Source organism: Panthera pardus, unplaced genomic scaffold (assembly GCF_024362965.1).
Source record: "Panthera pardus isolate Hobbes unplaced genomic scaffold, ASM2436296v1 HiC_scaffold_6, whole genome shotgun sequence".
NCBI classification, from domain to species: Eukaryota; Metazoa; Chordata; class Mammalia; order Carnivora; family Felidae; genus Panthera; species Panthera pardus.
The window spans coordinates 80,132,409-80,148,856 of record NW_026526991.1 but is presented as its reverse complement, the minus strand read 5'-3'; the positions used below and the strand labels follow the sequence as shown (position 1 = coordinate 80,148,856).

Below are 16,448 nucleotides of genomic sequence, written 5' to 3'. Positions count from 1 at the left end.
TAATCATTTTTATTTTCAAGACCTTAGTCTGGGTGCACATCCCTCTCTCATTTCTTCCCCTTCTTCCCCCAAATGAAGGCTTCCTGTTCTTATTCCATGGATGCACTATCTTCTGTTGTTAATTCTCTGAAAGTACTAGTTATGGTTTTATTTTTTGAAAATTTTCTTGTGTAGTCTCTGTTTCTTTCTCTTTGGTTTGGTCTCTTATTTTTTATATTAGATACTTTCTTCGTATCTTTTATTGTCCTTGGCCATCTGCTCATATGTAAGAGTGAAACACTACTAATAAAGTAACAAACACTTATATAATACTTAGAATGTGTCAGAGACTGTTGTAAGGGCTTCATCTATTTTTTTATTTAATCCTTATAATGACTTTAAGAGCTAGTTACCATTATTATTATTAGTAGTAGTAGTAGTACTAGTAGTATCTCTGACAGATGAGGAAACTGAGGTACACAGTGTTTAAATAACTTGCCCAGTGTAACACATTTAAGTAGCAGAACTAGAATTTGAATCAAGGCAACCTGACTTGATAATCTTTTCTTTTAGCCTTTATACTATTCATTATTTTACTGAAATCAGGAGCAAATTGGAAATTTTCTGCATATGGATAGGATTTGTCAAAGTAGTGATAGCTGAGTGAACTTTTTTTTTTTTTTTGGTGGTGCCTCTGATGACATCCTTTTCATGAGTTGATTACATTCACCAGAGAAGAATCTTCTACTCTGATGACTAGAGATTGAAACCTAGCTGCTGGCAGTTTGGTTGCCAAGTGATGAAAGAGGACTGGGAGAATGGGTCTCAGTATTGAATAAAACTTTGACTTAGTCCAGCTGTCTCTGTGTCCTCTAATCCAGAGACCCTTGGCTTTGCCCTGTCCAGGGAATAAACCCAGTCTTCTGCTGTGATGAAGAACTATAAGTTTTCCTGTTGTGCAGATTGTAGAAGGGGATCTTGGGATATATCTGCCACTTTTATTTTGAGTTTTACCTTTACACAACTTTCATTGACATGCATTCCTAAGCCTTTTGTGGATTCTTTGATGTAAATGTGATTGATCCTTATTTTCCGCACTAGTAGTTTTAGATTCATCTTTCTTGTATTTGCTTTCAGAATTTTTTGCAGTATTCTCATTTCACATTCTCTTTGACCCTGTGTTTATGCAGAAGCAAACAATCAAAGCAAATCTTTCCTATCTTTTAGGAAAAGGCTAATAAAATGCACGTTCTTAATGTGCCATTTAAAATTCTTTGTTAGGTCTGTTGAAATAGATTTCTCAAATATCTCCCCCCCTGAAGCATTTATGATGCTCCTACTAGATATATCACATCTGTAAATCTTTCCTTCCACCTTAGACACTTTTTCTTCTTTCTTAAGGCTCTTTTATAGCTCATGTTATTAAAATTTGCATGTTTTTTTTTACACTCTTCCCCCCACCCCACTCTTCCTAGACTGTAACACCTTGAGGATCTTGACTGCTCAGTTCTACAGAGTCACGTAATAAAAATTTGTTACATTAAGTGTTGTATATATGTTTTCCTTGTAAAATATCAGCAATATATTAAATACTGAGAATAATAAAGGAGGGAATTTATATACTAGCACAACAGAAGAGATCAATTTCAGATATAAAGAAGTCTGAGAATTGTTAAACTAGATACTGTGATATCTTTCAATGTAGATACCTAATCATAATAAAGTATGCATCTTATCTCCTGCCATGACACCAAAAGATGAACTAATGATCTGCCAATTTTTTGGTCAGGCTCATGACTCTATAACTTATGTGACAGGTATATTTGGTGTTGCTGTATTATAGTTGTAATTTAATGGGATATGATGTTAAATGCTAGAAATATTTTAAAAAAGGATAAATGCGTTTTAGATAAAATACTGTTTTAAATGTGATGGAGTAGCTAAATCTGTAAAGAAGACCACACTTGTAATATTTCTTTTTAAAAACTAATTTTTGTGTTTTGTATTTAGTAAAATTGATTTTTACAAATCTGTGCTGTTAATATTACTTCCTCCTGCTCTTTGTAAGGCTTAGAAAGAAACAGCAACTATTGTAGGATTTGAAAGTAAATTATTTGGAGAAATGTTAATGCTTTAAAATAATATTTCTCTAATTATTGTATTTTAAGAAACTCAAGGCACATTTATTCTTTTTTTTTTTTAAGTTTATCTATTTTGAGAGAGAGAAAGAGAGCCAGAGAGGGGCAGAGAGAGAGAGGAAGAGAGAGAGTCCCAAGTAGGTTCTGCACTGTCAGCGTGGTACCCAAAGCAGGGCTCCATGTCTATCTCACAAATCATGAGATTAGGACCTGAGCCAAAGTTAAGAATCGTGGATGCTTAATGGACTGAGCCACCCAGATGCCCCAAAACACATGTATCTTTTAAAATGTGTTAATATTTCATTTCTTTGAAAATAAAGTAGAAGACTACCATCTGCATTTTAATATGTAGAGGTTGTTGGGGTATGGAAAACATCAATGGTTGTTAATACATTCTTTTGTAGAGTTAAATCAGTACTTAAAAAACTGATGGTGTTTGGTTCATTACCACATGCAAACAAGCTGAAATGATTGTTAAATATGGCTATTTGTTTTTGTTTGCAAGTTTTCTGGTATCTTACAAATAATTTATTGGGATGTGATTTACAAAACACATAGAAGCATTACTCTAGAAATTCTATTTTTTTGAAACCATATTATTTGGATATAGTGTGGTAGATGCTAAAAATATTTTTTAATTGTCTACTGAGATTCGTGGGATACATGTGGAAAACACAAAGTCAGTGTTTATAGTTAGACTTGGTTAATTCTCAGTATCCATATCACTCTTATTTCATAATTTCTTCATAAAAAATGTAATCACATACAGATTTCTATTTGCTTGAGACACAGAATTAATGTGAATTCCATTTTAAACTAACCACCATCAAAAGTTTCTGAAAGTCTGGTTTGTATTTTTTAAGTGTTGTATGTGGATGACTTGGTTAGCTCTGATTTTTTTGAGAAATACATCTTTAAAAAATTTTCATCAAACTAGTAAATTGTAGGTAATGGTGACAACAGTGGTATCTCATTTTGATTAATTTAATGTCTTTCCTTTTTATAATGTACTTCTGTCTACATATATTCCTTTTAGTGTCATTACCTACTGTGTTTCTGTGCATATAAGTTTTCTTTGTCTATTAAAACAATCCTTGAGATTGTGTTTTACTGTGTATTTTTCTGACTAGTTTTTGAATTTATTTTTGAAGGCATTAATATTAATTTCATTGACAAGGCAAGACATGACTATAGATGACTACTGCTTCATCACTTAAAGCAAAGTGCCTTAGAAAATCCCTTTAGAATTATCGCTTAGCATGGTTTAATTTGTTTTGCTGGTTTTTTTTAGAAGTTGGAGAAGGTTGTTTTCCTATAATCAGGTTCATCTTGTATTAGTGAGTCTAGGAAACTATAATTAATAATTTGGATCGTTCACTTTTGAAAGATAAGAAAGGAAACCAGTTATTGACTAGAGTAGTACTTGGGCCACTGAATCACAATTTATTATAAACTTATTTGTCATTTAAATGTATACCATCTATTGCTTGTTTTACTTTTCAGGGCTTTTTGTTTTTTTAGTGGTTTGTTAGATAAAAGCTTTTTCTTTTTATTCTTCTAAAAGCCCAGGTACTCATGTTTTTTTCCTTCCGTTTTTATGACACACATTTAGGACAAAATAAAGCATGTATTCTCTTAACTGCTTGTCTGTCTTAACATAGTTTAAGTGTAAAGAAGAGAGGAATTCAGGATATTCACTTGTGTTTTTCTCTTCGCTAGTCTCTCGTGAATACATGACTTGATTTATCTTGATCAGCCTAGTAACTTGCTCCACATTTTTCCAAAAGTGCAAAGTAGTTTCAGCTAAAAATACACATATCAAAATGCTCCAGAAGTTGTGGCCACAGCTCAAAAATGCTGATCAATTTTGAAAATCTAAATCAACCTCGGCCATGAAACCGAGGGAAGAACCTTTGTGGTAGGGGACAGATTTCCAAAAATTCACCACAGTCCTGTTCTTAGCTGGAGTTTGTGCTGATGTTGCCAGACAACTGAGGAATAGATGCAAAAAGCAGGAAGCATTATTGAATTGAGCCCTAGCGCCAATTTGGGAAAAGCAAATTAAAATGTAAAAGAATATTTTTCCACTCCTGGCGTCTCAACACAAATGGCAAAATACATGGTTGCTGAAAAAGTCACAGCAATTGCTAATTTTGCCTGAATGGCTAATTTTGCCAAAAACCCCCCAGTCTTTTTGCATTAAAAAATGCATACCCATATAGTTTTTAAAAAGTAGTTTCTTAAAACCCAAATGAAATAGTTTTAGTTTGCAAGTCAAAATGTATATACATTTAAGTAAGAAAAATATTTTGACGTAAATAACTGTGTGTGTGGGCTTGTTTCAATGTCTTCTGATATTTTTCAGGTGTACTTGAAGAATGGATGATGATGATTTTGGTGGTTTTGAGGTATGTGCAATTACCTTATTTTGCTTATGTAATTGCTTTAACTTTGTGGGATTATAATGGAGTATACTATTTTGAAAATGTATTATCTGTCATTGGTACTCAGGATTATTTCTTGATCATCTTTAATGTAAAACTGGAATAAAAAAATGAAATCAAGGAGAATTAAAATATATCCCTTTTGAAAGATAAAAATGATTTATTATTATTGAACATCTGGCCATGCCCATCAGAATGGTTTGAATTGAAGCAATTAAGTGCTACTAGTGGAAGCATTAAAGAAGTTGTAAAAACTGTCAGCTGATGATTTTGCTGGGATACATGTCTATTAGGAAATACTTGTGAGATGAGGGATGAGTATTGCAGATCTGTCACATATTTTCATGTTTACACCTGTAATGAGTTGATTTAGTATATTAAATACGTAGCCTTTTGGTGGCTTATAGAGCTAATTAGTATGTTTGTGTTGTTAGATTATTCTCTCAGGTTTGAGTTGGATGCTTTGTAAGTGGAAATTGTTAGCTGAAGAAGCACTGTCTTTTCCGTAATCCTTTTCAGTGTGTGTTCATTTTATTGAAATATTTTGTAACCCAGTTATTTTTATGGAGCCAGTATAGTCTTGCAGGAAAATCTCTGGATTAGGAGTCAGGATGCCTGAGCTCAAGTCTTGGAACTACTAAGTGAGCTCTGTGATTTTTTTTTTTCCTTTTTTTAGTAAGATTTTCACCTACTTTGGAATTTGGTAAAAAGGGGATTGTTTTTTAAAAATAGGGAGTTTAATTAAAGACATTAATAGAAACAAGATATTAAGTATATACTCAGTATTCTGAAAACCATGAAAGAATGGTGTGAGTTTTTTTAGATTAGGGTCCTTTTCTCGTCCGTTGATCTTTTTATCTGTCAAAATGGAGATATTTGGAATATGAGAATACCTGTTTTATTTCATCTAAAACTGGTGTTTGTTTAGCACATTTGTATGTTTTTTTCCATTTTCTTTAATATTTTGGGTGTTTTTGGGTGATTTAATCTTTCACTGAAATGTAACATTTAAAATTTTGTTAAAATTCCTTTCATTTTGAGGATAATATATGTTTCAGATATCATCTTAGTTTATTGTTTAGGAGTTGTCAGTTATTTGAAGGTTAAAACTTAGTTTGGTCTCCTTTGTTTAAACCATGCTTGATTTATTATATCAGAGAAAAATAAAGTGGGTAGTTTACCTCAGAGTAAAATTATATTTCATTGTTAGAGTCAGTGGATCTATTCTTTTCAGTATTAAATATTTACAATGTTAACCAATTATTCTAATTTAATTGGTTATTAGGTTTCTTTCTTTTTGCATCCAATTGTAGAAATATGGAAGGTCTCTATGCTTGGTCATATAAACCATGTTCATTTTTCATAGTTTATAGATAATAATTACTATATTTTACGTCACTTAGCTTCCATGGCAGATTGTCTCAATTGACTGCTTTTTGGCTGACAACTCAATGCGGAATCCAAATTGAAATTCTGGCTCCTTTTCTCAGTAATAATTTTGCTGTGACCCGGACACTTAAGGGAGAGAAAACTCTTCACTCTTACCCACAAACTCAGCATTCAGTAATTGACTGTCCTTTACTTTTAAAACTGTTTAGTAGGAAGGCTTGTTAATTTAAAACACCAGCTTTAGGAATTCTGTATTAGAGTTGATTGCCAGTAAATCCACCTGGTAGATTATTCAAGAATATAGATGAATCCTATTTCTTTAGATTGATCTGGATTAGCTTTTGTGCTAATTAATGAAAAAGATTTGGTGTTGATACTTTTAAAGTAAAATATATTTTTTCTTACATACACGAGCAAATTTGTGGTGAGTTAGTTTAGAGTTCTTAGGTATAAAGCTCACAAGTGAAAATGTGATCAAGTATATACAAAATAAAAATTTCATTGGCACGAGATATATTTTAATAAGGAAGGAAGGTTTTTACTTAAAAATAATGCAGCCTGAGTACTGGGGGTGGTGAGTAGTGGTTGCGGTGGTAGCAATGAAGACTGAAAAGCAGTTGAGTAATTTGGAGGGTATATCACAGAGAATATGCTTGTAGAATTTGGAAGGCTTGATTGCAATTAGCATTTCTACTTTTTAGATATTTTAAAATAAATTTGCCTTTTTTTCCTAGGCTGCAGAGATTTTTGATGGTGGAAATGGTGAAACCCAAACTACGTCTCCTGCTATTCCTTGGGCTGCTTTTCCTACAGGTACTACTATGCAGTAAGAGAGGTTTTTCTTTTTTTTTCTTTTTTTTTTTAATTTAACATTTTTGCCTTTTCTTTGAAAGCCTTTTTACTTTGCACTTAGCCTTCTTTGATCTGAAAAATGGAATGACCCAGATTTAATTTAGGTTTTTCTCTTAACAGATTATAAATTGCATAACAAATTCTGCAGTGTGGCTTGAGGCATGATTCCAAAAATGATATCATGAACATTAAATGAAATTAAAGTATAATTTACACTTCCTAACTCATCTTAGTTTTAGGAAAATGAGGTACCAAATAATATTTTTAGACTGCCTGGTTAATTAATTAAAAAGACTCCTTATTCTTATATTCTAAAAATATTCTAAAATAATTTTACATCTTCACCAGTATTTAAATTTAGAAGTGTTTTTGTTTTTTTTTTTAGGAAGGTCATTCATAAGTATTAAAAATAAAAATTTAGCCATCCAAGAAATCAAATGCAAAAATAAATTCTAGTATTTAGAGATATTTTATGGAAGACCTAATGTTCAGTATTAATATAATTCATGTATAAATAATATTTTGAATTTTCTAGACTTTTTGCTCTGCCAAATCATTGTAAAATTGGAGGTAGAAGATAAAAGGATCCTTCTTTAACAGCTCTGTTTAGTCTTAGATTATTAGAGTTATTCATCCTAAAATATTTTTCTAGTGCTTATTATGCATTAAGTACTAGGGAAATGTGTCCTTTACTTCAAGAGAAGATAGGCACATACATACTTGTAATATGAAGCAGATTTGTGATTTGGGAAGAATGATGATTTCGTCATCCATTCATTTAGCAAATGTTTATTTTAGGCCTCATATGAGTCAAGTACTGTCCTAGAAGGTCAGTATATATTATCGATCTGGGCTTTGAAGGATATTTATGATTTCAATAGTCAGAGAGGGGAGAATGGGGAAAGATTTTGAAGAGAGAAGAATAAATGAAACAAAGGTGTAAACATGGGAAAGGATGACATAGTTAGGATGCTCATTCTTGTTTGAGGGCTTTATGTTTGTTGTTTCCTTTGCCTGGAATTTCTCACGTTGTTCCCCATTGCCACACTCTCCTGCTCCCTTACTATACTGACTCCTCTGTTTTTTATGTGTTGTCTTCTGCTTTAATAATCTCTTTTTTCTGGGAGGCCTTCCCAGAGAACCTTCCCACACCTATATACACCTATTTTTTACTTGCATTTTAGGTTGTAAGTTTTGTGACGTTAGGTGCTATGTCTGTTTGTCCTGTTGTTGTGTCTTAAATGTCGAACACAGTGCCAAGCTTATAGCTGGCCCTAAATAAATATTCATAGAAAGAATAATTAAAGAAAAACATGAATGAATAGCTGAATGAATGATGACTAGGGTGACAGTGGAAATCAATAGGAAGAATTGGAATAATGATATTTATATAACAGTTTAGGATTTTCAGTGTGTTGTCACTTTTTTGCTTATTGTAAGGTAGATAGGCCAGCTTCCGTATACCTCTTGTACAAAATGATGGTTTATAAAATTTTGGAGTTTGATACAGATATATATGTTTAGGAATGAAATCTAGTCTTTCAGATTATATTTCCATTCTTTTTCAATAACTCTTTTGTGGAAAAAAAAACCCATCATCAGGGCTGTCTGGGTGACTGGATGTGAGGGAGAAGGAGGAGTCAAAATTGATATTTGAGATTTTAAGTCTTGGTTCTGAAGGAATGGTATTTCCTTGAACAGAAATAGAGACTTTTATTAAAAAGTTAATTTGGGACGGTTTGAAGCCTAATGAATTTGTCCTAGACGTGTATTTAAGGTACCTAGAGTTCAGGAGAGAGGTTAGGGCTGGAGTTCTTGGTTTGGGAGTTTCTTCATGGGTATGATAGTTGCAGTTGTAGGTGGTAACTGGAGGAAACAGTATGTAAAGAGAATAGGGTTAAGTAGAGAAATTTAGATGTCCTTAGTTGGGGAACAGGAGGAAGAAAAAGACAGAAGGTCGAGAGAGAAGGAGAGTATGGGCTAGGCATCAGGAGTAGAACATTTCAAAGAAGGGATGGTCACTGGTATCAAAGGCTGTATGTAGCGAGGTCACTGAGATTGGAGACTGAGAAAAACCTCACAGTCAGAGGCGGCTTTTAAAGAAATGGTTTCAGTAGATTACAAGTTGAAGACAAATTGTACTTCTTTACTATGTGTGAAAGCAAGAACAGAATCCATTTTGCTATAATTATTGTGGCAGTATAATAAAGAATTGTATATTGTGGGCAGATTATCTAATTCCTGTTCTCCAAGAGTGAATGTTATATGTCCCATCTATGTATCTATATATCTGTAGGTCAAGTCCTCAAAGCCTAATTAGAATTAAAGAACAATTCCTTTAGTGTGCACATGCGTACACACACACACGCGCACGCGCACACACACACACACACACACACACACACACACACACACAGTTTCTCCCTTACTCCCTTAAAAAGTCAGATCTGAAGTCTTTTGGAATTTCCTTGGTGACTTGCAGAAGTGGAGGTAAAGAAACCTGGCCACAAGCTGAAGTTAAGACATGGCAGATGTTTGCTCAGCCAAAATAATCTTTCTCTTTTGTTGAAGATGGTTTCTCTTCCTCTGCTTGCTGGTATTGTATTGTTTGCCTCTGATTCAGGTATCCAAAGTTGTTTAGACAAGAGTGATCTGAACAACCTAATTAGTATAACAATTTAATCATTTCCACACCAAAGTCCAGAGAAATAGGAAGCTTTAAGAGATCTAAAGTAGATTCTTTTCAGTTTTAGAAAAGACTAATATTCTCCTTTTGTCTGGTTTTCTACCTACAGCCTAGCAGTCTGTAATCTATATGAAAGATCTTTTTAAAAGAGATGAATATTAACCACGTTTTACCACATCCTAAAATCCAAGAAGATTACTCAGAAACATTTGGTTTAAGTTTTTAAAGTACTTGGGGGAGAATAGAAATTTTCCTTTTTGAGATTAGGATAAAAGATTTTAAGCAAAGAATGTAGTAGGCTTAGTGTGACTAATGATTATCTTGCTTCAGGGCTGGCAGTTAGTTGGAGGATGATTTCATAATAGCAACTGGGATAATTAATTTATCATGTAAACAGTGTCTGTTTATAGCTTACAATACTGTTAATGAATCGAGGTACCTCAAAACATGCATCTCACTGTACTATTAGGATCATTTACCCAGTGGGACTTTTTAAAATGCTAGTTTCTGTGCAGAGCTGATGATGATAATAAAAAGTTGCCATTGAGAATAAAGGAAATTCACATGTTAGTTTTGTATACAAACTGTTTCCTGTAAGCCTGTATCTCATGGCATTTAACCATATATGGCATTTAACCTGTAAAACGTGTCTCCACACTTCCATCATCATGGGAGTTGCAGAATGTAAGTAAGAGACAAGTGAATATGAGGTTATCAGTCTCCTTTTCTTTCTGCCTTTACTGTCAGTACAAGGGTGATAATTATTACTTTATTTTAGTGAAAGATACTCAATGAAAACAGTTGCCTTTATCAAGCATTTTCCTCTCTATTTCATGGCCTTTCCTTCTAGCTTTATCTTCCATGGTTATTCTTTTTGAAGCCTGTAGCCAAACTTTGATCTGCATTTTGTTTCTGGATGATGTCTATTATCACTTTGCCATTGCTCTGATTTTCCTACCTTCCCTCATCTCCTATCTGCTTACTTGAGTCTCACTTTTCTTTCAAAATAAGGCATAGAGCTTTTACTGAATCTATATTTCATAACTCTTCTTTCTTCTGAGCTATTATATCAGTTTTTTTCTGCACCACTTGCTTGGGACTTAGGTCATGCCAGTGGTATTTTTTTTTAATTGTGGTAAAATGACACAAAATTTACCATGTAACTGTTTTTAAGTGTATAGTTTAGTATCATTAAGTATGTTCACATTGGTGTGCAGCCAATCTCTAGAACATTTTCATCTTGTAAAACTGAAACTTACCTAAAGCCCTTAAACAAAACCACCCATTTGCCCCTCCCCCAAACCCCTGGCAGCTACCATTCTACTTTCTGTCAACTCTAGGTAACTCATGTAAATAGAATCATAGTGTATTTGTCTTTTTGTGACTGGCTTATTTTACTTAGCATAATGTTCACAGGGTTCATCCATGTTGTAGCGTGTGTTAGAATTTCCTTCCTTTTTAAGCCTAATCCACTATGTGTACAGACCACATTTTGTTTATCTATTAATACATTGATGGACACTTGGGTTGCTTTCTTTGACTGTAAATAATGCTGCTATGAATATGGGTGTACTAATTTATATGAAACAATGTATTATCATTATGACTGCTACCTTTACATGTCTACTTTGGACTAAACTTTGGTAGGTTAGAGACTATTTAAACCTTTATGAATTCTAAATACTTAGTATAGTATTTTACCTTGATAGTAAACAATGCTCAGTAATTATTTCTTGATGATTAGTAGTAGAACACATTTGCTTTCAAAAGTAACTCTTTTCAAAAAAGTTTTTATTTTAATTCCAGTTAATTAACATATGGTATTGTATTAGTTTCAGGTATACAATATAGTGATACAACAAGTAACTCTTTTTAAGTGTTTTTACTTCTTTGGAGGTAATTAAGTAGTCTTTCAACCACAGGGTAGAGGAAGCAAACCTAAACTTGCCTTAAAAAATACAGTAAGTATTGGAAATCTTAGATAATTACTCAAATATGGCAAAGAAGGTATACTCTACGGTTCAGTGAACTTTCATGGTCATTCCTAATACAGACAAGTGACCTGGAAATAATGATTAACAAGAGTAGTCACAGATTTGCAGAAAAAGAGAATCGCTATTTTGCTGTTTTTTTGTTTTTGTTTTTTTCCCCTGATTTCTTGTCTGGTCTTACTGTGTGTTAGCAGGTAACAGTCGAGAACAATAGAAGTTAGACTAAATTTTAGTTAACAAATATGAGGGTCTAGACGTAATAATAGTATCCAGTTTTCTTTTTTTCTTACTTATGTTTCTAAACATTTTTCCAAAGGAAAATCATTCCAGATTCTGCATAGTATATAAGATCAGAAAGTTTTTGAGTTATAAACTCATAGAACTGTATTTTGTAGAATAAGAGTTTTTCTAAGGCAAGGAAATCTTGTTTTTTGAAATCATCTTCAAGCATCTTTTACAAATTTGTATAAGACTGGTAGTGCTCTACTTTTTTTTAGAAATTTGTTTTCTTAATGTTTATTTATTTTTGAGAGGGAGAGAGAGAGGGGGAGAGAGAGACAGCCCAGTGAGGGAGGGGCAGAGAGAGAGGGAGACGCTGAATCTGAAGCAGGCTCCAGGCTCTACACTGTCAGCACAGAGCCCTGCGCAGGGCTCAAACTCACGAACTATGAGATCATGACCTGAGCTGAAGTCAGACATTTAACCGACTGAGCCACCCAGGTGCTCCAGTAGTGCTCTATAGAATATGGACATACATATATACATGGATATTCTAATTTCTTCTCTTTTCCTCATTTTTACCTTTCAATGCAATTTGTCCGCTCTACCCATACCTTTCTGAAGGAAGGACTTTCTTTTTACTTGACCTTACAAGTTCTAAGAACATTAGACTGTTAGTCTTAGTTTGGGTTCAGTATGTTTTCTGATTGCTTTCCAATTGCAGCAGATCCAAAGTTTCAGAATCCATGGGATTTATTTAAATTAATTCTTTAGTTTTTTTGTTTGTTCATTCGTTCACTAATTCACTCATTTATCAAATGTTTGAAAGTCGGCTGTGTATCAGACACTGAATGCTGTGTGCTGTAGACCTTATTCCATTTTCAGTGATCCCATATGGAAATTGTCAGCTCAAATGACTGATGTTTCATGAAATGCATTGTTAATATTGATAAGTGCTTTTATCAATAACTTTAGCTTCAAATATTTGATACAGGTTTCATGAAAAGAATATTCGGTCAGAAAGTATTGTCATGTTGCCATTGTGTACAATGTGGGTGGTGCTGTTTTAGAGGCAAATGACTGTTCACTTTTTACTTTTAACTTTAGAAATATAAATTGTCTAGAAGGCGAGGCGGGAGGCAAAACCTTGAATACTGTCCTTTCCAATATGTTTCTAAGTTCCTTGTAGCACTACACAGAACCACATTAGAATGCATTGATCATCAAAGGGAAAAACAAGCGGTCTAGATAGATACTTTAATCCAAATTAGCTCCTTCAAAACAGCTTATATAGAGGGCAAACTAAACTGTCTGTCACAAGCCGACCCTTTAGAAGGAGTAATGGGAATTGGACCAGCAGATGTTGAACCAAATAACTTAGATGTGGTTCACTTTGCATCTGGAGCTATTTGCATACAAAGCCAACAGGAAAGTTCAAACATTTTTCTCAAGACATTGGCAGAGAGAAACCTGGAAGACAGATGCCTTTTTGATTTCATGGTTCAGTTTTTCCATTCTCCATTCTCCTGGCCAGGAAAACCTAGGACAACAAATCGGTCATTTTATTAATATCCCATTACTCTTCTTGCTAACCCTGTTTTTCCAGTAGAATCTGTGTTACACATCTACAAGAGCTCAGAACCTGAGTCCACACATTTTTGTTTGAGAAAACATTGTTGTGATTTTTTTTCTTCAGAATAATCTGTGGTTTGTACATAGTCATAGTAAACATTAACTGAATTCATTGGTCTGATCTATATTTTAGGTTAAATTTGAAAGTGACTTATATTCAAATACCTGTATTATAATAGGCAGTATGGGTGATGTTTAAAATTTTCCCATCCGTTCAACTTTGTATCCAATTAGACATTTTTTGCCAGGATGTAAGCTGGATTTCCATGGTAGTATAATAATTTTGTAGTATCTTTATACAGATTACTTGAATGGATGATTACCAGATACCTTCCTTTTGCTACTTTCTTTAAGTTTTTCTTACTTCCCAGATTATTAACTCATTTTTTTCTTATTCTGGAGCCAGTTTTTATAAATGATAACTAAGATGATAGTTTCTATGAAGCTATGAGTTATTGGTATACATGTAATATTAGTTTTCATGCAGGCTTTCAGTAATTTCTGGAAGTTCCTATCTTTATTAATACATATAGTAGGGACTATATCAGTGATATTTGTTATGACCTTGAAGATTGGGTTTATAGTGTGGTTTAGAGTCAAATAACTCTGACTGTGAAGTGAGGAGTACCGGCTTTGCCTTCAACTAACTGTGTAACTTCTCTGAAACTCAATTATTTAATCTATAAATCAAAGAACTAGATGGTACCTAAGTATTCTTCCAGATTTTGAGTTCCAAGTTTATTTTTTCATTTTTTTCTGTAATATGAGAAGCTTCCACTAGGTGAATCATGGTGCCTGGTTTTAACTTCATGGTCCTAGTGACACAGCGCTAATCTAATAAATTACATTTACTCTATAAATAGTTATAAACATGGAACAAAAATATTAATAAGAAATACTATCATACATAAGAGAAACTTTTTTTCTATGTATTTTAATTATTGTCAGCTACTATTTAAACTGAATCTTACAATATTTTATAGAACAATCTTTATGTGTTCTAATTTTTAACTTGCTTTTTAAAGACAGTGGTTTGATTTTTAGGATATTACACAGTACATTAAAATTCTTAAAAATAGAGCTTTGTAGGGATTTTCTTGTATTAATGAGAAATGAAGTTTGGCAGCAAATCTTGTTTCTTTAAGATGAAGATAGTACTCTGACTCTTTATCATCATAATCCTGAATTAGCCAAAAAAATTTTTTTTCATTAAAAAAATTTTTTTTAATGTTTTTATGTTATTTTTGAAACAGAGAGAGACAGAGCATGAGCAGGGGAGGGGCAGAGAGAGAGCGAGACACAGAATCCAAAGCAGGCTCCAGGCTCTGAGCTGTCAGCACAGAGCCTGATGCAGGGCACGAACTCATGGGGCGTGAGCTCATGACCCGAGCTGAAGTCGGACGCTTAACCGACTGAGCCACCCAGCCAAAAAAAAATTTTAAGCCCTTTTTGGCTCAATGGCTCAGTAAGAGTAGGAATCATTGCTTAGTGCTTTTATGCTAGTTTTTAAATTTCTGTTTAGCTGTCTTTCTGACTTATGTTTCTTTGGTCTCAGAAAATACACTTTTTATTGTTTTTGACAGTCAGGCATATACATACATATGTAGTAGTATAAAAGCATGAAAGAAATGGGAAATGAAATTAAAATTCTACAGTGAAAGTTTCTTTTCTATCCTGGTCCTATAGTCCCACTCCCTTGATATAACTTGTTTTACATTTTCTTTTGTAGCCCTCTAGATATTGTACAGGGGAACAGAAACATGAATGCCACTTCCTTTTCTTTTTACAAAGATGACATTATACTGTTTATTCACACTAACACCTCTTGCTTGTTTCTCAATAGTAACTTGGAGATCTTTTTACAGGAATACTTACAGATCTTCCTATTTCATTTTAAGAGTTGCACAGCACTCTTTTGCTTGGGTGTGCCAGCATTCATGTAACTAGTTATTTTCCTCTCAGTTTCCTGATGTTCTTGCAATGAATATTTTTTTCCCCTTTACTTTTCCTATTGTTTTGTTTTTGTCATTCTCTTCTCATTTAACATTTTAGTGAGACTTGTTTTATAGAAGTATCCATTTATTGAGGTGTTTGGAAGCTTGCAAGTTGTGTTCCCATATTCAGGATTGTTTCTGGAGAGAGATCTCGATACAAATTCAGAAAAAGGGATGCAGTGAATATTCTTGTATGTATTCTGTTTTAAAATGGGTGATAGTTTATATTGTTTCTGTGATTTAATGGGAAGGTTATTTAAAATTAACACATAGTTCACTACTAATATAAGCAATTAGCCTACTTGTTTTTTTTTAACTCTAATGTCAAATTTTATATTTATATGGTCACACATGAATACACATTTGCTGTGTTGAAGGTGATGTTAATTTTATGAGTCCTTTGAAAATGACATCTTTAGATGGTCATGGAAAAATTAATGGTAGGATGGTAGGTTGAAATGCTCTTTAGATGTCACATTCTATTTTTATGTGTAAAATTTTAGAACTTGTTTATAATATCTCCAAACTAGAAACAACCCAAATGTCAATCAAACGTAGAGGCTTAATATTTGGGGGTATATTTATATAACAGAACACTATACACCTGGAAAATTAATGAGCTCCAGTTACATATAACAACATGGAAGAATCTCACAATCATATATACTGCTCTTAGAGTATCTTTAAGGGATCAGTCAGAGGTCTCAACTGACAAACTTTTCTATAATTTCTGATCCTACTTCTGGGATCTTTGAAGTCTAGATGATCAGCTTCCTTTTGGAACAAGAATTTTGGAATTCTTGTTCTTCCCGAGAATGGGGACTACGTGTTTTGGTTAGGAAACCAAGTTGAGAACTCGTTCAGAGTGAGCCCCATGTCTGAATCTTCGAAGGGCAGTAGTCATCATCCTGTTCACTCTAGGCTGGCATGGGATAGTGAACAGGGAGTAGACCTTAGATATGGGTGCTGTGGATGAATAGTACAGTGTGAGACTAGAGTAAATTTCAGTTTGGCCTAAAGTCTCTGGTATAGAGATGAGAGGCCAAGGCCAGATCTAAAGCTAACAGAACTGCTTGTGTCACTCTCTTCCTTCTCCCCTGCTTTCCCTTTACCCCTGAGATTCT

General features: G+C 33.5%; 1 protein-coding gene across 1 annotated transcript in view; it reads left to right on the top strand.

The window, feature by feature from the left end:
* Positions 1-16,448, top strand: part of CCDC91 (coiled-coil domain containing 91) — a 350,703-nt gene that overhangs the window by 75,660 nt on the left and 258,595 nt on the right. Inside the window, 2 exon segments of the mRNA XM_019452336.2 lie at positions 4,483-4,525; positions 6,685-6,776. Coding sequence (XP_019307881.2) covers positions 4,483-4,525; positions 6,685-6,776 — 135 coding nt within the window.